Below are 20,226 nucleotides of genomic sequence, written 5' to 3' on the forward strand. Positions count from 1 at the left end.
GCTCTCAGCTCCACCGTGGCTCTGCCAGAGGGTAGGACACATGCACTGTCTATTTGGGCAACAGCAAGCAGAGCTGCCCTAAACCAGGACTATCCTGGGCACCACGACAGCAAGTCTGGAGGACATGGGACAGCCAAACATGCTCCTGCTGCCTAACCCATCCCTTTGGTTTTCCAGGACGCTGCTGCAAGCGAAGCCAGGCTGGGACGGTGCCTACAGCTTTACCTGGGCTTTGGGCCCTACAGGGTACCAGGAGCTTTTCCATCTGCTTGAATTTGTGTTTGTGTACGTTCACACAGCTTTACTTTGCCAAGATCTGTGCACAGCATCCCCTGGGCTCAAGGAAAGATGAGGAATCCCCAACCTCGTGCTTCGCCCAGCTCCTGATCGCTGCCCAAGACCTTTTTTACTGCGAAATCAGTGTGAAGCTCTCAGGCAAGACCTAGTTTCTACAGCAAATCTTTCCAATTTAATAGCAGGGAGCAATCACCATTTGAGTTACATTTTCTGGAAAGAATCCACAATTCAGAGCCTGTATTCAAAACTTGTCGTGACCTCAGGGACAGTATATTACCAAATGTTCTGTAAAACACACCAGACTGAGCACAGCAGCCACAGGCGCAGGTCAGAGAGAAGCACAAGTGCCGCGGCACATTAGATTTCACTGGAGAAATAAGTGACCTGGTTACTCAGAGCATTTTTTTCCCCCTGATGCTGCAATTAGTTCAGAGTATGTTGCTAGGTTGGGTAAGCAAATTACATTTACGTGGTGGTGAGGGAATTGCTGGGTGAACGATTTAAGAGAAATTTATCTTGCTGCTTTTGTCCACATCTATGATCCTGAAGGGGTTTTGTTTGTAGGATCCACCCAAGGGGTTTTGTTCCTCACCAGGTGCAGCACCAGCATCTCCCCAGCTGCCCTCCACCATGGTACGGTGGAGTGGGCTAGCCTGGTGCTAGCTGTCAGCCTCACCTAGGAGCCAACCCAGCTCACAAGCCAGCCCCAACCTGGGGACAATTTCCACCTGCTCTGAATGCGTACACTTCAGTGAAGCCCTCTGATCAAGCCCCCGAATATAAACCTAAGGGTTTAAGCGATGGCAGAAGCAGGTGGAGAGATACCTGCTGCCTTCGGCCAGACTTGCTCTGGCCCCTGGGAGGAACACAGATGTTCCTCCAGATGTGGAAGGGCAGTGCTGAATATTTCCACTCCCAATCTCCACCCCAGGAGCTGAGGAGTGTCATTTTCCAAAGTAATCTCCCCAAAGTCACCCCTGCTGCAACTTTCTGCTTCTCCTTATGGTGGCAAGGAGGAGAGGGTGTCCCCATGTCTGAAGGGAAAGCAGACAATGTGTAAAACACTGAGGTTTGCAACCCCCTTTAACTCTTCAGTCCACACAATGAAAAAAAGCCCTCTGAGAAAAGGTGCAATCCTCTTTTCAGAGCAAAGATTTAAAAAAAAAAAAAAAACAAAACCAAACACTTTTTTCAGCTAATGAATCTCTTTAGATGCTCGTTTATTAGTTTCTGAGCTGACTATCTACGGAAGAGATAATATTGAAAATAGTTTATATAAAGGCAAGGATAACGGATGCATAAAATTAAGGATCTCAAATATTTGGAAATTGCTCCCCAATCTGTTCTGTGGGCTTCTGCTTGCCTTTTTGAAACCAGCTGAACCTGGACAAGCTCATTGCCAGCAAGTCAAGAAACAGCACAAATAACAAATGGCTCCTCTCAGAGCAACTTTACTTCCCCTGCTGAATCATAGCTGGATCCAGCTCATCTTTCACGATCACCCCAGAAGCCTGTGGGCACACTGGTGTGCTGTTTCACCCAGAACAAACTGCCCGAGCAAGGCTTCAGGGCTTGACTGCTGCCTGAGCTGCAAGCACCAGTGGGGCCCCTCCAGTTGGGGTGGCAAGATGGGGACGATGATCCCTGTAGAAAAGGCATGTATTGTTCTTCAGTTGTGGCCATTACAGACTGCGCTAGAAGAGCTGGGTTTAAGGTTCAGCCAAAAACCCGCCCTGGGGGTGTGTGGAGCTGAGCACAGAGTGGCGATGCCCACAGTGATGGGGACAGGAGCAGGGCAGCACTGCCACCTCCGCGGGACAGAAACGCTGGAGGGTGTCACCACCTGCCTGCCCTCTGGCAGAGGGGGTCCTTGTGAGAACCCCCGGCACACAGCATGCTGTGCCAGTATTCCCTTCACCTTTGAGCCCCACCTTGTCAAATCTCCTCTGGCTTTGGTCATATCCTCCTGAGGTCTTCTTGGCTGAGCATATCATCCATCACTCCCCAGCCAGACTAACACAGGCCTTGGTGTTGTGCCCTGGCGTTTGTGCTACTTTCACTTTGATTTCCCCAGTGACTCAACCATTTTATGCCACTGAGAGGGATTTACAGTCTGTCTGTCCAAGTCACTCTTCCTCCTGCTTCTCACAGTGGTGATTTCCTAGGAAAAAAGTATCTAGAAATGCAGAGCTGTTCCTCAAGCACTTCAGCTGGTGTGACTGTAGATGCTTCAAGACTCAGGCAGTGTGCTGCCAGCAGCATGGCATTAGCAACCCACTGCTCCTTTGCAAATTGGGAACAGCAAGAGGGCTGGCCCAGGTATGGGTAGCACCTCATCCTCTCACATCCAGCCCCAGCGAAGCCACTGGGACTCACCCCGCTGGTCCTGGCAAGCTCATTGCTTGCAGCAGCAGAGCAGCACAGTGCAGCTGGGCATGGGGTCACCCAAGCCTGGATCCCACTGCAGGTTACTCCTGCAGGATTTGGGACCATTTTATTCTTCTGGCATTTAGTTACTACCTTGTGCCTGTGTAATGCTTTGGAAGCAGAGGTAGAGGCTTGCTCATTTATCATTAATAATGAGAGTCACCATATAAAAAATACAAATGCAGCTAGAGGGAAGAGGCAGCTCTGCCACTGAACTAAGCGCCCTGCCAGCATCAGGACCGATCTCACCAGGCATCCAGGCATCAGCTTTTGCAGCTCTGAAGACCGTGCAGGACAGATACTAGCCAGCATTGCACAAAATGCCACTTTTCTGATGTGCTTTCCAAATTATTCATTTCAGCATCTATGACAAACCTTCCAAAGAGCAGCATGTGTTGAGTTTAACAATGACTACTGAATCCATCTTTGAAACTAGGTACGCTTAGGGCTTGCACCACACCGGTTGCAACCCTCACTCTGAATGTTTTTATTTGGGACATGGCAGTCCTGAGGGCAGAGTGGCTGATCTCATTAACAGAAGGAAGCTTTTCTTAGGATCATTAGCAGAAAGACTGTGCTGGCTGCTCAGATCTCTGCTGGCATCTACTGGCTACGCAAACCAACATCAGTGCTGAAAGTGATGCGGGGATGGTGGATCTCATTCACGTGAGCCATACCAGTTCTGGTGATTACTACCAGCTATTACAGCCCATCGGGCTGTCACTTATAACCTGCTAATTGTTCATACTTCATAAGTTATGCACAAAGCATTTGCTTTGAACACAGACTTCATCTGGAGATTAGGAAGGGAGTGGAAAATAATAACTTGAATGAATCTGATGATTAAATCAATGGCAAAACTATCACTGACTTCAGCTGGAACAGTACCTTCTAAAATGCTTGTCATTCATCAAGACTTAATGTTTTCCTCCTAAGATATAATGCATTAATTGTATCAGTGGCATGTGTATCATTGCCAGATAGTATGGCACTCTTAAACTGAGGGTAAGTATGCTGGAAAGTCAACGAGGGACTAATTTTTAGTTCAGCTGTGACTAACGTTGTCACTGGTATCCAGGGCTGAACTGGTCTTCAAATCACGTGAACTGCTGTTTCTCTTATGCCAAATATCCTGCACCAAATATCCCACGTGATTTTTGAATTGGGGTGCTAAAAACTGTCTCAACATCTTTTGCAGAGCCCTTGTGCAAATGAGATTGCGGTTTGCTTTGCATCCAGGCTCATCTCAAGGGAGTAAGTAGGAACGAAGTATTGCAGAGCCATGGCTGGAGGGTCGGAGCCTCAAAGCCAGTTTTGCAGTGTCTAAAACCTCAGTGTCTTGCTGCCTGCTGAGTTCTTCAGCCCAAAGAAAAGAGGTCTCTAAGTGAGGTGACACCAGGATGGGCATGTAAGAGGTGTGGAGCTGATGTCCCCACAGAGGCTTGGCCAGGAGCCACTGCTTACGACGTTTTCTTACCTGGGAACAAGCAGCTGCAACCATGGACAGAGTTTTCAGAGACAGGGTAAAACAGTGAGGTAAACCTCTGGTCTCCTCCTGGATGAACACACAGAGCTATTGTCAGGTACAAGGAGAGACTGACATGGTCACTTGTGTGCTAGCATGGCCAAGACCTTCTTGCCTACTCTGCACTGTTGGTAAGAGGCAGCAACCTTCAGCACAGCTGGGATACGGCAGCATTTCAAGTGCCGTTTTGTCAGGCAGCCAACGTGTTTTGGCATGTTTTGTGTGTGTTTGTATGTCTCTCTCTGCTGTTTGTGGTTTATTTAAGACACTTCACCCTTTGGTTGTATTTTTTAAAACATACCTTTGAAAATGTGGCTGTAGAGACCCGTGTGCCTGACTTGCTCAACAGTACTGTGATATGAGGAGCGGCTGAGGGAACTAGGGTTGCTCAGCCTGGAGAACAGGAGGCTGAGAGGAGACCTTACAGCTCTTCACAACTGCCTGAAAGGAGGTTGTAGCCAGGTGGGTGTCGGTCTCTTCTCCCAAGTAAAAAGTGACAGGTAGAGATGAAATGGCCTCAAGTTGCACCAGGGTAGGTTTAGATTTGATATTAGGAAAAATTTCTTCACTGAAAGGGTTATCAAACATCAGAACAGGCTGCCCAGCAAAGTGGTTGAGTCACCATCCCAAGAGGTATTTAAAAGATGTGTAGATGGGGCACTTAGTGACATGGTTTAGTGGTGGACTTGGCAGTGTTAGGTTTACGGTTGGACTCGATGATCTTAAGGGTCTTTTCCAACCTAAACAATTCTGTGATTCTATGATTATGAGGAGTATAGGACAGGCACAGCTTTAAAACACAGGCTGGCTCTCCACTGGAGCTGCAGAAGGTCCACACCGAAAAGGATCTGGTCAAGAATCTCCCCTTGCTACAGCCCAAGTTAGTGTTTAAAAGAAATGTGCTAATTTGTCATGGCCCAAAGACCCCAGCCAGCTGCCCTCATTCAGCTCCTCACATACAAGACTAATGTGCAGGCACCAGCCAGTGCCTGTTAAAAATATGCTGAAATCTCTGGTGTTTCAGCTTCACTACTACCTTCCTAGAAAGTCATGTTAGTTCACTCCTGGTGGCACGCCACAAGTCAGGCACAGCGGTGCTGGACCTTCATCTTCCTCATTTTCTTAACCCAGGAACTATCCCTTAGTTTATCTAATCTGACCAAGTTTGTTCCAATGGGCAGATAAAGCTCTTGCATGCAAAAAGTGAAAAAAAAAACCTGTAAATCTGTGTGGTGCTCCCGGCATTACAGAGCACTGGAACTTACTCTAAGGACTGTTGCTACAACTCATGGACAAACGTCCCTTCTGGGAAGGCAAAACCCCACGAGTTCTCTTTGCTATCTCCTGGATCACAGCTAAACTTTTCTGTAGATAATAAAAGAGTCAGTGACTAGTGGAACTCAGGCAAAAGCTCTTGAAAAAGCTGTTCAAACACCAGAGTACTCTGTATGGCAAATTAGCTTGCACCAATCTCCTTCTCACCACCTGCCAGCTACCTAGGTAAGAGTTAAATCTCATTTCATCATTCACAACCACTTCTTTTGCTTTACGGGAGCCATACCTTGCTGCAGAAGGGCAGGTATGCAAGAATTCCTGTCCTGCCTTTTTAACAAGTAACTAGTGTTCACTTGCTGTCAAACAGCTTCTGTGAAAAGCTGTGGTTTTTCTGCACAGCTTCTCTCTGAAACGGTATGAATACACTGCTCAACATGCAAAATCCAGGACCTGCAGGGCAAAGTATCAGTGCTGAGAAGTAGTCAAGGGGCAAATCTTTTCCTCGTGGACTTCAGAGGCACCACAGAAGGAAATTACATTAATACTCACAGCACAAAAAATGGCTGCATTAAAATTTCACAAACAATTAGGTCTCTCTACTATCATTCATCTAGCAATTTTTTACAGAAGTTCTCTCCTCAAGGCTGGGCTGAGAATGATGCCAGGTTGAGACACTTAAATCTCCTGCATAAAAGACAATTTATTTCTTGTCTCACTTACAAAATGATGACAGTATGTTCACTTGGGTCACAAAGAGTTGAAAAAGCCGGTAAAACAGTAACATATTTTTAAAGCCTGTACAAAGAAAAACACTGCCTGTCTTTCACATTTAACTCTGGCAAAGATAAAGGAAGGCCCAATCTTAGTTTCTGATTCAAAATATTAATTTAAGGCTTTAGGCCTTTAGACAAAAAAATTATACTGACATATTCATATGAATTTATGCCGTGCAATCACACTTCCATTGTGTTATTTTCCTTTTTTTCAATGGCAGAGCTGTTTTTTAAATATTATACTGCAGATGGATTGCTGCCATCAATACGATGGTATCTGTTCTCTGCATATACACATTTCCACCTGCTTAACAGCATACAAAGAGCACATGGTATTGCTTTATCTCACCCTTCAAATACTCACCCCTCTCACATGGCTCTTCTAAACATGGTTATACTCTTAGAGATGTAAGACACTTCAGATGAGCTCAAAAAGAAAACACACACCTTGTGCACAAACTCAGTGTTACCATAGTCTACACCCACAGCCTTTTCCTCAGTCCATCTGAAGAACTCTCATTTCTCATATTCATAGTATTTTAAGCTGACTGTACCTGAAAAAAAAAAAAAAAAAAAGCCTGCTGAAATTCTGACAACGGAGGTTTCATCTTTCTTCCCTTCCCTTCCCTTCCAGTATCATACATCTTGCCTTTCACAACAACTACTGTTTTGTTATGCTTGGGAGCAAATCATCTTAATAGGTCGCTTTTTTAGCCTGTCCTACAGTCTATGACTTTCTGACCATCAGCACTTCCACATATAATGGGTTAAAGCAACATTTTCCTGCCATGATGCGGTTTTCACAGTGCGGTGTTTTCAGAGCGTCTTCCAGCTGCCAGTGCTCAGCTTTCAATTGCTTTTTTGGCACTTACTTAACAAACAGTTCACACAGTCAGTTTGGGCTGTATTTCTGTGTCTGTCTCAGGTTCACTGTGGCACTTTCTGCAGGACTGGAGCAAACACTGGTTTGTTCTTGCAGTCAAGCTCTTGCACTGGCTGGGCTCAGCGACTATCACCAGTGTGTCAGGCCTGCTGAAAGGGAATGGGGGCTTTCCTTTCCCTGTGGAGCTCTCGCTGCTCACAGACTGGGTTGCCAAACCAGAGCTCACACAATGGAGAACCCATACCATGGCTCACACAGTCCCATCTCTCCAATTCCCTGGTAGTCTGGTTGCAAAGGGCTCCAAGTGCCAGGGCTCCCCACATTTCCGCAGGGAGCCGGCCCTGGGGCCTGATGCCTCCATCCTGGACACCCATCTCTTCAGAGGCTGGTGTCGACGGTGTCTGCTTTGGCCTGTAAGGCGGCCTCAGAGATGGTGTCCGGTTGCCCATCCCGACAGAAGAGTACAGCGGGGTTCTTGCAGGCCCACATGGCCACCTCTCCCCCACTCACTGGGCTGGAGGAGGACGGGGCGCTGCCTGGGGGGCCACTGTGCCGGTTGACGTAGCGCTCTCGGATGCGGTCAGCCCGGCTCCAGGGCTCCGGCTGGCGGGCCGAAACTGAGAGGTAGGCCGCCACGTTGTTCCTAGTCCTGTAGCCGCCCTCACGGCTGCGCCGCAGCAGGACGGAGATGTTGGGGTTCCGAGCAGCGTAGATGAGGGGGTTGATGGCACCATTGGCCCAGGCCATCCCGCTGGCTACGGCGTCCATGGTAGGCGAGAAGGGCAGGCGGCCAGCAGCAGCAGCCAGCCCCAGGATGCAGTAGGGCCCCCAGCAGCAGATGATGGAGACAATCATGATGAGGACGGTGGTGGCCGTGCGCATCTCCCCGTAGGCCCGCAGCAGGTGTCCATAGGTGGTGAGGGGCCGTACGCGGCTCTCAGCTAGCCGCACGGCCCGACAGATGTTGTAGTGGCAGAAGCACATGAGGGCGAATGGCAGGAGGTAGCAGAGCACGATGAGGGCTGCGCCATAGGGTGGGCCCAGCCGGGAGGAGCCCCAGGGCAGCACGTAGACGCAGCGGTAGGCCCCGGGCCGGGCCTCTCGCTGCCCCTCGCCTGCCAGCCCGTACCAGGGTCCAGCCAGAGCTAAGGCGGCCAGCCAGACAGCGGCCAGGAGCTGAGCAGCACGGCGGCGGCCCATCTTGTGTCGGGGCTGGCGGACGATGGCGCAGTAGCGGTCGAAGGAGAGGAGGGCCATGGTGAGGGTGGCGGCGATGCCCAGCCCAGCGTGGAGGGCAGCGCTGGCCAAGCAGAGGCGCTGCCCGAAGAGCCAGGCGCCGGGCGGGCGGCTGAGCAGGCTGAGGAAGGTCAGGGGCAGGCAGAGCAGGGCGCCCAGCAGCTCCGACAGCGACAGCGACAACACGAAGGCGTTGGTGACCGTGCGGAGCTGCCGGTGCCGGGCGATCACCAGCACCACCGCCCCGTTGCCCAGCGCCGAGAGGGCGAAGATGAGCAGCAGCGCCAGCGCCTGCGAGGCCAGCGCCGCCGCAGACCACCCCGCCGCCGCTCCCGCCGCCGCCGCCCCGCCGCTCTCGTTGCCGCCGCCGCGGGAGAGGTTGCCCGGCACGGCCGCCGCCGGCTCCATGCGCAGCCTCATGCCCCGGCCCGCGCCGCGGCTGCAGAGGCGCTGCCCGCCCGCCGAGCTCCCCGCCCGCGCCGGACCGCCGGCCCCGCCAGCCGCTGACGTCGCCCGGCCGCCGTTGCCCGGGGAACCGGCCCGGCCCGGCCCGCCCCGCGGCCCGAGAGCGGGGGAGCGGCGCCCCCACAGCCGCGCAGCGGGGCCGGGAGACCCCGGCCGTTACGGCTGGCACGGGGACAGGGACCCCCCCTCACCCCACACCGGCATCATCCCCATGCCAGAGTCGGGGATGGGTCCCCAGGGCCCCTCTGCCCTCACAGCCCCTCTCCCCTCATGAAGGGGCAGGGGCCAGCTACCCCCAGACACCCTGGGCTGAGGTCTCACAAGCAGAGGGGTTAGGCCAGAGACCCCCACACTGGCAGCAGGACCCCGTCCCCTGCTCTCAGCCATGCTGGAGCTGCCTGCCCCTACGTCAAAAATTTCTTTGGGATTGGGATAGTGAATAGTTAATGAAGGCTGCGACCCAATTAATGGCCAAAGAGCTTCCAACCTTTCTGTGCTGGACTTCGTGACTTGCTGCCCCTGCTTTTCCCCGGGAGCCACGCTGGGAGGCTGATCACAAGGGAGATGCCCAGAAACTAGAAACTAGTGGAAGAGTTTGCTCCTGCAAGCACAGAGGATGTACATGTCACTTCTTGCTCCCCCAGACCAGAGGGTATATGGGATTTAACCTGCGGGTTACAGGAAAGCTGGGAACAAGAGCCCCGGATGCCAGCCTAAAAAACCTCAGTTGGCAACACAGCCATTCCCTGACTGAGGGGATTTCTGTTCCTTCCCATTCCAAAGTTAAAATTTTCAGTTTGACAGAAGAAATTCCTCTCCGGCTTTTCCATGCCAACCTTTTGAAAGCTCTTCGGTGCGACTTGCTCCCTTCTGCTGCATGACCTACTGGGACATGATCACTCTCTTTTTCATGTCTCATTTTAACAAGGAGCACCTTCAATAAACAAACACCATTTTGTCCAGAGACAGAGTGGAAATTACAGACCACGAGTGGTCTGAAGCTCTGCTGCTGCTACTGCAAATGCTTGCCTACAGCCCAGGCCTTGGTTTGGTTTTTCCACCAGCAATCCTCCCTCGAGGGATTCTGCAAAACAAACATTGACTGCACTCTGCAAATCATCAGTAAATAATTAGCAATCAAAGGTCATAATGGCTCAGACCTTCGAATACAGCTGCTCCTGTTGAAAGTTAACCACGGGGTATTTGCAGCCAATGATCCAAGCTAAGCAAGAGAGGAAGGTTTTAGGGAAACAACAGGTCATAGTGGACACAAAATGGAGACAGTAGGAAGTTCTGAGCAAATCCCTGCATCCAGCCCCAGGACGCAGGAGGGCTCTGGCAGGGCTGAAGCGAGTGCAGGGAAGAAGGGGGAGTGGGGTGTCTGGACAGGCCTGAGCAGGATAGGTCAGGGAAGCTGGGGCATGAGGCAGAGCAGCATGGCAGTCTGAGCGGGAGGCATCGAGGAAGAGCAGGCAATCCAACCAACAGCCATGACACACTCAGCGGAGTCCTGGAAATGAGCTCCGGGAATGAAAAAAAGAGGAAAAAGGCAGTATTTTCAGATGGTATTTAATAGGAATCTGGCTTTGAGATTAGTAATCTGCAGACATAGAGAAGGCACATAAATTTGAAGACAGCTCTCCAAGATCAGCTCTGTTTTCTGAGAAGAATTATTGGAAAAAAAGAAGAAAAAGATTATGGCTTCTCAGAGCAGCCCATATATGCTAATCACGTTGCACGCAATATGCTAATCACAACAGGGGAACATGGCCTGTTATCTTGAAACACAGCTGATACTGTCACACCACCAAAGGCTGTTTCTGTTGCTCTGGCATATTGCAATGAGCCGTGTGGAGAAGCAGAACAGAAATGCGTGGGCAGGAGAAGCACAGCACCATCAGTGAGACTTTGCCACTGCCCCGTGGCTCGGGTCACTTGAAGAAGAAGCCATATTTCAGCGGATCCTCCTCTTCAGCAGTGAAGGTGGCTGTACCAGTGTAAAAGGCTTCTCCTGAGACTTCCACAATGACAGCGTTGTAGTCCCCAAACTTGGCTTCCTGCAGAGGGATTAGGATCAGGACAGAGGTGACAGGAGGTTCTCTGCTCTCCCAACCCCACGAGATCCCAGCGCTACCTGGCGCTTATGCAGTCACCCCTCACCGAGCACCACCCTGCCGAGGTACATCCCAAAGCATGCAGCAGCCCTTTTACTGCCTCACCTTGCCTGCACGAACTCCACACTTGCACAACTGCTGCTGGCCCTGCTCTGAGCTCACGAGCCCCTGCATTGCCACAGCATGGGTTTGCCTTAAAGGAGGCCAACACGCTGGTGGCTGCTTGGTACCCAAAAACAAGAGCTCCCTGGGGCACATCCAAACCTTTACAGCCACGTGCTGCCAGATCCCATGGGACCAGGCCTGGGCCTGGAAACCTGGATGTACAGACCCAGCTTCTACATCTCCAAAAATGTGCTCAGCCTTTGAGCAGGGAAGAGGGGACTAAACCAGGAATTCATCCTTAGCTGCCACTGTGAGTGGACCAGACTGATTTATCTACATCAGAGGTATTTCTCACCCCAGTCCTTTCCTGAGGGCCGAGAGAGGATTTGCAGCGAAGCCATGCAACAGAACAATGTTACTTGCTTCTCTAATGAAAAATCCTGAAGCGTGAGGCTGTGGGAAGGGAAGACCCCCAGGTACCTCCCTCCTTCCATACGCCCTTTCCCAGGCACAGAAAGGCTTTTCTGCTTCTCTGCTGAGCCAAGGCAACAGCACTTTTCCAGCAGTCCTCAAGACAGAGGGAAAGTCCAGCACAAGCCACTTGCCTTCACTGCTTTCCCAGTGAAGAAGGACCCCGTGGTGCTGCTCCGAAAGGTTCTGGTCTGGTTCAGCTGGATGAGTCCCTTATGGTACTGCAAGGCGATGCGAGCTGTCACACCCGAACCTGTTGGACTTCGGTCAACCTATATTCAGAAGAGAAGATGAACCAGCTCTAGTATTTTGAGGTTTTTTAATAGAAAACCATATTGTTCCCCTCAGTTCTCTTTGCCACCTTTATACTGCACTTGGGAGAAACCCCTCTAGCCCAGGATTTTGTACAGAATCTGGATACATCACATATGAGAAGACAAAATAAGCAGGTTTGGGGTACTTTTGGATTGTGATCAGCTTTGGCAAACTTGTAATGTTTGATGTACTAAATATTATTACTTGATGTAATAAATATTGAGGCTATTTAGGGAGCACTTGAAAACTTCCCAGCATCATAGCAAAAGGACTGAGAGGGGCAGAGGCCACCTTCCCCGTCCTCCTGCATAAAGCAAGGTAGGATCAGAGCTGCTGGCCAGCCTGGTTTTTAAAACCTCCAAAAGCACGTTCGCCAGCTTCCGAGGTGATCTGTCCCCATGCTGGTAAGCCCAACTGAAACTTCCCCTGCTATTTATGTGATACCTTATCCACTGCAGACAAGGACAGAGATTTACATCGCCTCATTTCTCTTGCTCTGTTCATCCTCAGTAACTGTTCCCTAGATTTGGACTTTAAGGACATGCACTATGTGGGGATCCTGCCTCAGCCCCTGAACTCCTGGGAAATTCCTACCTATGGGACATGGGTAAGAACCTTTTTAAAATGCCACCATCTAAGATGTGCAGAAGTATTTCTGTCGTTAGGAACTAAACCAGCATGTGTTAAGTGACACTCAGCTCTTCAGAGACATCACTGCAGCAGAAGCAATCATCACTGCCCAAACCGAGAAGAAGCAGAACCCTCCCTTGTCTCTGCAGTGGATGTAAGAAGGGCAAAAGGTGGTGCCTTGTCTGTCTGAGAAGAGCCCGTTTCTGTACCTGTTCATCTGCAAACACACAGATGTTGGTGGTGGGCTCCTCACTAAAGGCATCTTTCCCATCTGTCAGTATGGTGCCGTAGAGGAAGGCCAGGTCTTCACTTTCAGGGTGATGAAGCTTGAACTAGGAACAGCACAGACAGGCTCACCAACGCGTGCAGCAGCTGGCACTCAGCAGTACGTGCAGCACAGCTTCCTCGAGAGACCAGAGGAAGGGGACAAGGCCACACTGTTGCATTTCCACCTCTGCTTCTCCAGTAACAGAGATGGATGCAGCAGCAGGAACTCATGTCCTTGTGAGGCTGGAGGAAAACTCTGAAATTCAACATGGGGCTGGAAGGATGGGACTCTCTCCCATCCTGACCATCTCAGGGGGAATAAAGGGCCTCGCTATGGTGCAGTCACCCCAAGGGAAAATGCGGGGGTACTGCAGCGTTCCACTATACCTGTTTCTTCACCGCTTCCGTCACTGCGCTTGCCGCATTGACGAGGTCTCTGGTCTTCGAAGAGCACACATCAAGGCCCAGCTGCTCAGCACTGAGAAAGGCGTAGAAAGTGCCACCATAGCCAATGTCGACCATCACCTTCCCGTGACCAGGGACATTGATGGCCAAGTCTGAGCAATGAAAGGGAGGACAGTGAGGAGGGGGAACCATGCTGAGCCATGGGCATGCATGTGGAGCAAAAGAACCGAGCTGCATGCAACGCAGGGGACAAGGAAAACTTGAGTACTCTCATGCCAGAGAGCGGAATGTGATGCCTTATGCCACGCCCAATGATGTCATCCTGCCTCTGGGGGACATCAGAATTGGGGACCGATTTGACAGATGCCCTTCAGCCAGGCTGCCAGCCCCCACCCTGGCACAGCCACCACCAGCCCCTACCCCAAAACCAGCGTGGCAGGCCCGGTTCCTACCGGTGGCAGCGGTGAAGGCGGGCACGCTGTGGAAGCGGACAGGGTTGCCGCTACGGTGGCCGTCCCAGGGGACGAAGGCGGTGACGGGCCCGCAGGGACAGTGCAGGTGGACAGCAGTCTCGGGGCAGCTGGGTGCCGCCACCAGCCCGTAGTCGAGGGCGAAGCGGCCGAGGGCCAGGACGGCGTGGCCGCACATGGTGCTGTAGCCGGCGCCGTGCAGGAAGAGGGCCGCCAGGTGGGCGCCTGCGGCGGCCGCCCCGTTGCGCACCACCACCGCCCCGTACATGCCGGCGTGACCCCGCGGCTCGTGCATCAGCGCCCGCCGCACGTGGTCCTGCGTGGCCGCCACCTCCCGCCGCAGCGACAGCAGCGACAGCCCCTCTGCCATCGCCTCCTCCGCCATCTCCAGTCGCGGGATGATGCGCAGCGGTTCGCCGCCCGTGTGCATCTCCACCGTCTGCAGCACCAGGCCCGAGGGCGAGTGAGGCGGCAACCGCCGCCCCGCGCCGCCACCGCCGCCGCCCTCCGCCGCCATCGCCCGGACCCGGCGGGGCGGAGACTGCGCGGGCCACGCCCCCGCGGAGGGCCACGCCCCCGCGGAGGGCCACGCCCCCAAGGCGGAGCATTCCCGCCCCTGCGTATGGCCTCACCTACGGGCGGAGCGGCCCCGCCCCTTTGCGGTGACCACGCCCATACCGTCCGGAGGGCTGGAGCTTGTCCCCGTGTCGGAAGCGGAAGTGACGCGTACGGAAGTAGCTCGGCGAGCAGGAGGGTCTCTTGCCGGGTTACCGGGATGTTCCTCTCCGGTAGGATGGGGCGGACCGGGCAGGGGGCCCGGCGGTGCCAGGCTGGGGATGGGAGTGAGTGCGGATGGAGGAGGGGGGTTGTCGGCGGCTGGAGCGGGCCGGGGGTGGCGCTCGGTGCCTCTCGGCTGCGGAGGGGCCGCGGTGTGCGAGGCGGGACAGGCCGGGTCGGATCGCGGCGCCACGGTAACGCGGGGTGCGCTCTCCCCGCAGCTGTGGACATCCAGCCCGCCTGCCTCGGGCTGTACTGCGGCAGGACCGTCCTGTCGGTCAACGGCTCCGTGGAGACCTACGGGGATTGCGGGGTAAGTGTGGCGCGGGCGAGGCTCGGTCTGGGGAGGGGGGATAGTCCCGCTCCCTCCCGGGCTGGGCCCGGCATCGGCAGCACGGGCCGGAGTGCCCCGGAGGCTGATGCGGATCCTGCTGTAAGCAGCACCGCAGCCCAGCCCCGAGGTGACTTGGAGATCAGGTGGAGCTGAGAGCTGCAAAGGGCGGGCAGAGCTCTCTTACCGAAAGCAGGAGCTGCTCAGTGAAACGTTCCCCGAAGGAGGTGCTGAAGGCTGGGTGCTAAACCAGAGCTGAGTAGGGGGTCTGCGAAAGCTGGAACAGAACGGGGCGGTACAGAGAGCTGTACTGAAATCATTCTGCCCGCTGATTTTATGGGAGTACTAAGGGAGAGCGAGATCCAGGGAGGGTGGTATGAATGAGGAGTGAGAAACTCTGGGCGTCAGTGGTAGTGAGCAGCCTGGTGACTGAGCTTAGCAATGAAAGGGAGGTGATGTGACAGTGGGAGAGGAAAAAGGAGTCTTGGATGAAGTCTTTTCAACATGCTTCATGTTTGTTTGTATTAAGAAATAAGGGCGGGAGAGAGCAAGGCCAGTGTAAGCTGAGAAATTGCTGAGGTTAATGTTTCATCTCTTCAAAAATCTGATATGTTTCTTGCCCCAGTACTAGTTCAAGCTGTTTTTCCGGGAACAGCAATGGTTCGTTTTTGGTACTCAGATACTTTGGAAATACAATCTCTGCTTTTTGTAGGTATGTCCTAGAGGTCAAAGAACCGATGACAACAAAATCTGCCGGGAATGTATGGGATCTCCAGACCGCTATGACTGGCTGTACCTTGGCTTCATGGCCATGCTTCCCCTGGTTTTACACTGGTTCTTTATTGAGTGGTATTCAGGAAAAAAGAGGTTCGTATACCCCTTCTTCAGATAAGTTATTTAAAAATGGAAATCTCATATCCGTGAGTATCAGATCTAAGATGCTGAATTGAACTGTCCAGCAGTTCATGCTGTTGGTTGAGCTGATACAGTAGCAAATGAGCTTTGGGCAGCTGGAGGGGGGTTATTTACAAATGTAAGAGTCCAGCAGGTCCTTCTTGCCAGTCAGTGCCCTCAGGGCATGGTCTGTGCTCTTTAATGTGGTGGTGCCCAGTCTGTCTGGCAATTCGGGCTGGACTGGGTTTCCCAGTAGCGGGCGAGAGTGTATCATCCCCTCTCTCCTGGGCCAGACCTACCACCTGCAGAGGCCCCCATCAGCAGTCCTGCGCATGTGCAGCAAGATGGGTTTGAGGTTTCTCTTTAGGAATATGTATCCTGGGTTTTGGTCCTGATAGCATAGCTGGTGTAACCGTTGTGCATCAAGGAACTTCTGTAACAAAGGGATTTAAAACCACAGCTGCATGTGGCTGTTAGGTGTTAGACTGGATCTTTTAAGAGGTAATGACTCTGAAGTGTACTAAACACTGAAAACACAAAAACATAGGGGACTGAGGGAGTTTAATGTATGAATATATATCATCTTTAACAAGGACTTGCAGCTTTGAAAATTTTGCTTATATCACAGTAACAATGTTATCCCTTCTGAGATGCGTGGTGTCTTACCTTCACTGCTGCTTTCTTTGAAACTGCAACAGTGTGAGTGTTGCTGTCCCTCACCTGACAGGATGCTTGTGCTACAGCGAGCTTTGGTTTAAGAAGCTGGAATGTTGTTCAATCACATTTTATGCACTAAATCATCTGAGATTGTAAATAACCTTGGTCACAGTGGATATTGACTCTCTAGAAGGTTCTGTACTGCATGGGCCTCTACATTTCAGTTAGCATTTAGATTTCCTATAGAGTTAGCAAAACAGTACTAAATCTCTCTCTCCTTCCACAGTTCCAGCGCCTTGTTGCAGCACATCACTGCTTTGTTTGAGTGCAGCGTTGCAGCAATTGTTACGCTGCTTGTCAGCGATCCCGTCGGCTCTCTGCGTATCCGCTCCTGCAAGGTGAAGAAGCTTTCAGACTGGTACACAATGCTTTACAACCCAAGTCCCGACTACATCACCACAGTGCACTGCACTCACGAAGCAGTCTATCCCCTGTGAGTGTAAAGGCTTTTGTACTCCTGTCTGTCCCTTCCTTTTATACCAGCGTGTTTCTGTCCAGGCCTCTTCTCAGAGCTCCAAAAAGTGTTCAGATATAACTCAGACCAATGAATATCAATCCCCTGAAGTCTTTTCATGCATTCAGCTGTTTTATGTGTGGAACATCTAACAACTTTCTGACTCACCAGAGAAGGTGGCATAGTCTAGGCTATTCAGCTATGAAACATAAGACTTCATTTTTGTTCCCTTTGGCTGCCTCTTGACCATTTCCCGTAGGAAAAGTGAGCCAGTCGTTCTGTGTTTATGTACTTTTGTAAATTCTTTAGAATTCTTTGGCTCTAACCCCAAATTGCAAGGTTCTGAGTTGAGTCTGCAGGAGAAAACAGGCTGCACGTTTTAAGGAATTGATCTTTTTTTTTTTTCTTCCTAGGTACACCATTGTGTTTATATATTATGCCTTCTGTCTTGTGTTGATGATGCTACTTCGGCCTCTTCTGGTTAAGAAAATTGCTTGTGGTTTAGGAAAGTCAGATCGATTTAAAAGCATTTATGCAGCACTTTACTTCTTCCCTGTCCTCACTGTGCTTCAGGCCGTTGGAGGAGGCCTGCTCTGTGAGTTCTCTCCTAATAACACTAACACACACACTTACAAACACACACTAACAAACAACTGACTTAGGGGAGGGGCAGAAGGGACATGATGCTCCTTTTGCTTTGAGAATAAGGACATTGCTTAAGGTTACTGGGAGGAGTCTTACTGAAAAGGTTGCTCATTTCTGCCCTGTCCTACCCAGGCTCCTGCCCAACACTGCTTTGCCTCTGCCGGTGGTGCCTTTCCCAAAAAGGGAACAGAGCGGGTATGAGAGGGAGTTGTTTCAGAGGGAGTTAGTTCCACTTTCTGCTAAGGTAGAGTTTGTCTGATTTCAGAGATGTATTAAAGTATAAGTTTGGGGAGATCAGCTATTTTTTGTTTAGCTTCCAGCATACTTGTCACATGAAGGGGACAGGTGCCACAAAATCCCCACTCAGCCTGACTACTTTTCTCACTAGCTGCCTTTTTCAATTAGTGATTTAAGTGTACAGTAACTCCACCTAGAAATACTAGAAAACGTTTGAAAACCTAAGGCAGAAGTGTTGAATAGTTGTGCTTGGCTGACGCTTGCCGTTGTGCATGTTTGATGTGACAGTAAGAGGTGGGCTATAGTAGCTTAGTTTACTTCATGCCCATGGCTATATATGGAAAAACTCTCTCTGCTGAAATGTATATAGTGCATTCTTTTTCCCGCTAATGTGTTCGATGTTTGCCTTTAGATTATGCGTTTCCTTACATCATACTGGTGTTGTCTTTGGTTACGCTGGCTGTGTACATGTCTGCTTCTGAAGTGGAGGTAGGTAAACGTGTTTCCTGTGTTAAAACTCGTAACGTAAAACACTTGAATGAGCAGAGACCACTTTGTCTCTTGCCCTTTCTCAGCAGTGTATTCTGTGTTTAAGCCTCTTCCTTTATGACTTCTCCGCTTAGCTGGAGGAAGCGCCTGTGAGACTTCCCTCTCGTGGTGCACTGAGAAACTGCGTTATGTGCTGGAAGGGCTCAAACCCAGGAGGCCTCATACAGTCTCTGTGCATGATCTGTAGCATCTCTTAAACATCAGGTGCTAGGTGACAGGCTGAATGCTAACAGGATATCGTGTTTATTTTGCAAGTCTTTCAAGGATCTTCTTGTCAGGAAGAAAAGGCTTGTTGTCCTCTTCAGCCACTGGTTACTTCATGCCTATGGAATCATCTCCATTTCCAAACTGGATAAGCTTGAGCAGGACCTGCCGTTGCTTGCCTTGGTACCTGCACCTGCCCTCTTCTACTTACTGACAGCAAAGTACACCGAGCCATCACGCATACTCTCAGAAGGTGGAAACGGACATTAAAAGGAGCCCGTGCCAACAATGCTGTCCTAATGATCTGGATTCAGCAATTTTAGTGCTTGTTACAATTTGGAAACCTCTGGTTTAAAAGAAATTATTTACATGCAAGACTTGTAGGTGAAACGCCTCTGAGTAAGACTGTATAATATTAAAAAGCTGCACTTTGTATTCTTTGTAAGTATGTGGTATAGATTGAAGGGAATGTCTTTGTGTCTATTTATCACTGTGAATCTGTATAAAAAGCTTGTGACACATTCTGGCACAGCGGTTTGCTTGTATATGTTTATTTCCCAATACACTATTTGAGGTGGTTTTGAATAAAACAATAGAGCCTGGTTTTTGGTAGACTTTCTATAAAACACATAGAGCTTGACTATACCATAGAGCTTGGTTTTCCATCACCTACTCTAGCTCCCATCCCTCACCAGTGGAAACAGACTTTCATCTTCCTTCCATCAAAAAATTTATTCTTCATGCTGCTTTAGTCTGACTACTAGGAAGGAGAGGAAATATTGTGACGTTCTCTATAAAGTATAGTTCTCTACAGTTTATGTTCTGTGTACTTCATATAAGGAGACCTCTTCCTGGAGATGATTATACAACAGTAGCCTTCCCATTCCTTAAAGAGATGCCGTTATCTCTGCTCTACAGTCATCAAAATCTTTATGAACACCGTGATAAGAATTGCTAAAACTTCCTAGGCTGCTCAGAAGTGAGGTTTTGGCCTTGCTGAAGCCAAATACACACTGACAAAGACACTAGTCTTCTCTCTGTATTGTAGAGGAAGATAGCCAAAGTATATATCCTGTATATTAGTCACCAGTAACTTGGTGCTATAGAGGGTCTAGACGATGCAGAGCAGTGCTGAAGGTCTAAACAGCGAGAAGAGTAATGGGAAGATCTTCTCAACTTAAACTCTTCCTACTGTATGGATTATTGGCTGTAGCCATGCAAATAACTGTATATTTCTATATTTAAGTAATGTCTTTTTTTATTCTATTACTTATCAACAGTGCTAAGGACTTGGGGGCTTTCAGGGGTGTCATCTCAGCCTGGCTGCCTCGAGATGTCGCTCTCCTCTTTCTCCATAGAAGGTTTGATTTCATTATATCTGATACGCCTTTTCTGATAGCTTTTTTTCTGTGAAATGTTAATTGACAGGTTCACTGCTTCTAAAAACAGTGTACAAACAAACTGGGTCTTGCATGCAGAAGTAAGGTTTTATTTAGGGATTAAGGAAGTAATCGATCTCCTTAAGGAAAATCAAATTCTGTCTACACTGCTATGTACAATATGTAATTTGCAGACATACTAATCTAGAGGGCAGTTGTAAAAGTATGGGTTTAAAACTCATGTGTTAAAATACCATTTCCATAACTAACTTATAGGCATATTTTTTCTTTAAAATGTCCTAAACACAGGTTTATGTCTACATTTGCACAGCTGTCACATCCATACAGGCACAGTAGATGTGTGAGCAGCCAGGGCAGCAC

At 50.4% G+C, this 20,226-nt stretch overlaps 3 protein-coding genes across 6 annotated transcripts; 1 reads left to right on the top strand and 2 right to left on the bottom strand.

Moving 5' to 3' along the window:
• Positions 1–6,213: 6,213 nt before the first annotated feature.
• On the bottom strand, positions 6,214–9,040 carry GPR135 (G protein-coupled receptor 135). The gene has a single exon (XM_075753044.1). The coding sequence runs from the start codon at positions 8,834–8,836 to the stop codon at positions 7,559–7,561; it is 1,278 nt and encodes a 425-aa protein (XP_075609159.1). The 5' UTR covers positions 8,837–9,040; the 3' UTR covers positions 6,214–7,558.
• A 1,396-nt stretch (positions 9,041–10,436) lies between these two features.
• L3HYPDH (trans-L-3-hydroxyproline dehydratase) lies at positions 10,437–14,212 on the bottom strand. Of its 2 annotated transcripts, none has more exons than XM_075753314.1 (5): positions 13,641–14,212; positions 13,171–13,340; positions 12,726–12,848; positions 11,706–11,843; positions 10,437–10,938 (listed from the first exon to the last, which is right to left on the bottom strand). In XM_075753314.1, exons 1-5 carry the CDS (start codon positions 14,173–14,175, stop codon positions 10,813–10,815), a joined length of 1,092 nt encoding a protein of 363 aa, XP_075609429.1. In that variant the 5' UTR covers positions 14,176–14,212; the 3' UTR covers positions 10,437–10,812. The 2 variants fall into 2 exon arrangements, with proteins under 2 accessions (XP_075609429.1, XP_075609430.1); XM_075753315.1 differs by having other exon boundaries at positions 10,676–10,934; positions 11,702–11,843; positions 13,641–14,208.
• Positions 14,213–14,331: 119 nt separating this feature from the next.
• Positions 14,332–19,066, top strand: JKAMP (JNK1/MAPK8 associated membrane protein). 3 transcript variants are annotated; one of them, XM_075753324.1, is made up of 7 exons: positions 14,334–14,446; positions 14,657–14,748; positions 15,479–15,633; positions 16,604–16,810; positions 17,245–17,426; positions 18,126–18,202; positions 18,518–19,066. In XM_075753324.1, exons 1-7 carry the CDS (start codon positions 14,434–14,436, stop codon positions 18,734–18,736), a joined length of 945 nt encoding a protein of 314 aa, XP_075609439.1. In that variant the 5' UTR covers positions 14,334–14,433; the 3' UTR covers positions 18,737–19,066. The 3 variants fall into 3 exon arrangements, with proteins under 3 accessions (XP_075609441.1, XP_075609439.1, XP_075609440.1); XM_075753325.1 differs by having other exon boundaries at positions 15,479–15,615; positions 18,518–18,880; XM_075753326.1 differs by lacking the exon at positions 14,657–14,748 and having other exon boundaries at positions 14,332–14,446.
• Positions 19,067–20,226: the final 1,160 nt, after the last annotated feature.

Source organism: Balearica regulorum, chromosome 5 (assembly GCF_011004875.1).
Source record: "Balearica regulorum gibbericeps isolate bBalReg1 chromosome 5, bBalReg1.pri, whole genome shotgun sequence".
In the NCBI taxonomy this organism is placed as follows: Eukaryota; Metazoa; Chordata; class Aves; order Gruiformes; family Gruidae; genus Balearica; species Balearica regulorum.

Excerpts from the sequence above, each read along its gene's own strand:
- GPR135 (XM_075753044.1), bottom strand. The coding sequence starts at position 8,836 with ATGAGGCTGCGCATGGAGCCGGCGGCGGCCGTGCCGGGCAACCTCTCC.
- L3HYPDH (XM_075753314.1), bottom strand. The coding sequence starts at position 14,175 with ATGGCGGCGGAGGGCGGCGGCGGTGGCGGCGCGGGGCGGCGGTTGCCG. Across the intron at positions 11,844-12,725 it reads GTGTGTTTGCAGATGAACAG|GTTGACCGAAGTCCAACAGG; the intron begins GTACAGAAACGG and ends TTCTGAATATAG. Across the intron at positions 10,939-11,705 it reads TCACTGGGAAAGCAGTGAAG|GAAGCCAAGTTTGGGGACTA; the intron begins GCAAGTGGCTTG and ends ATCCCTCTGCAG.
- JKAMP (XM_075753324.1), top strand. Across the intron at positions 16,811-17,244 it reads CACGAAGCAGTCTATCCCCT|GTACACCATTGTGTTTATAT; the intron begins GTGAGTGTAAAG and ends TTTTCTTCCTAG. Across the intron at positions 17,427-18,125 it reads CGTTGGAGGAGGCCTGCTCT|ATTATGCGTTTCCTTACATC; the intron begins GTGAGTTCTCTC and ends GTTTGCCTTTAG.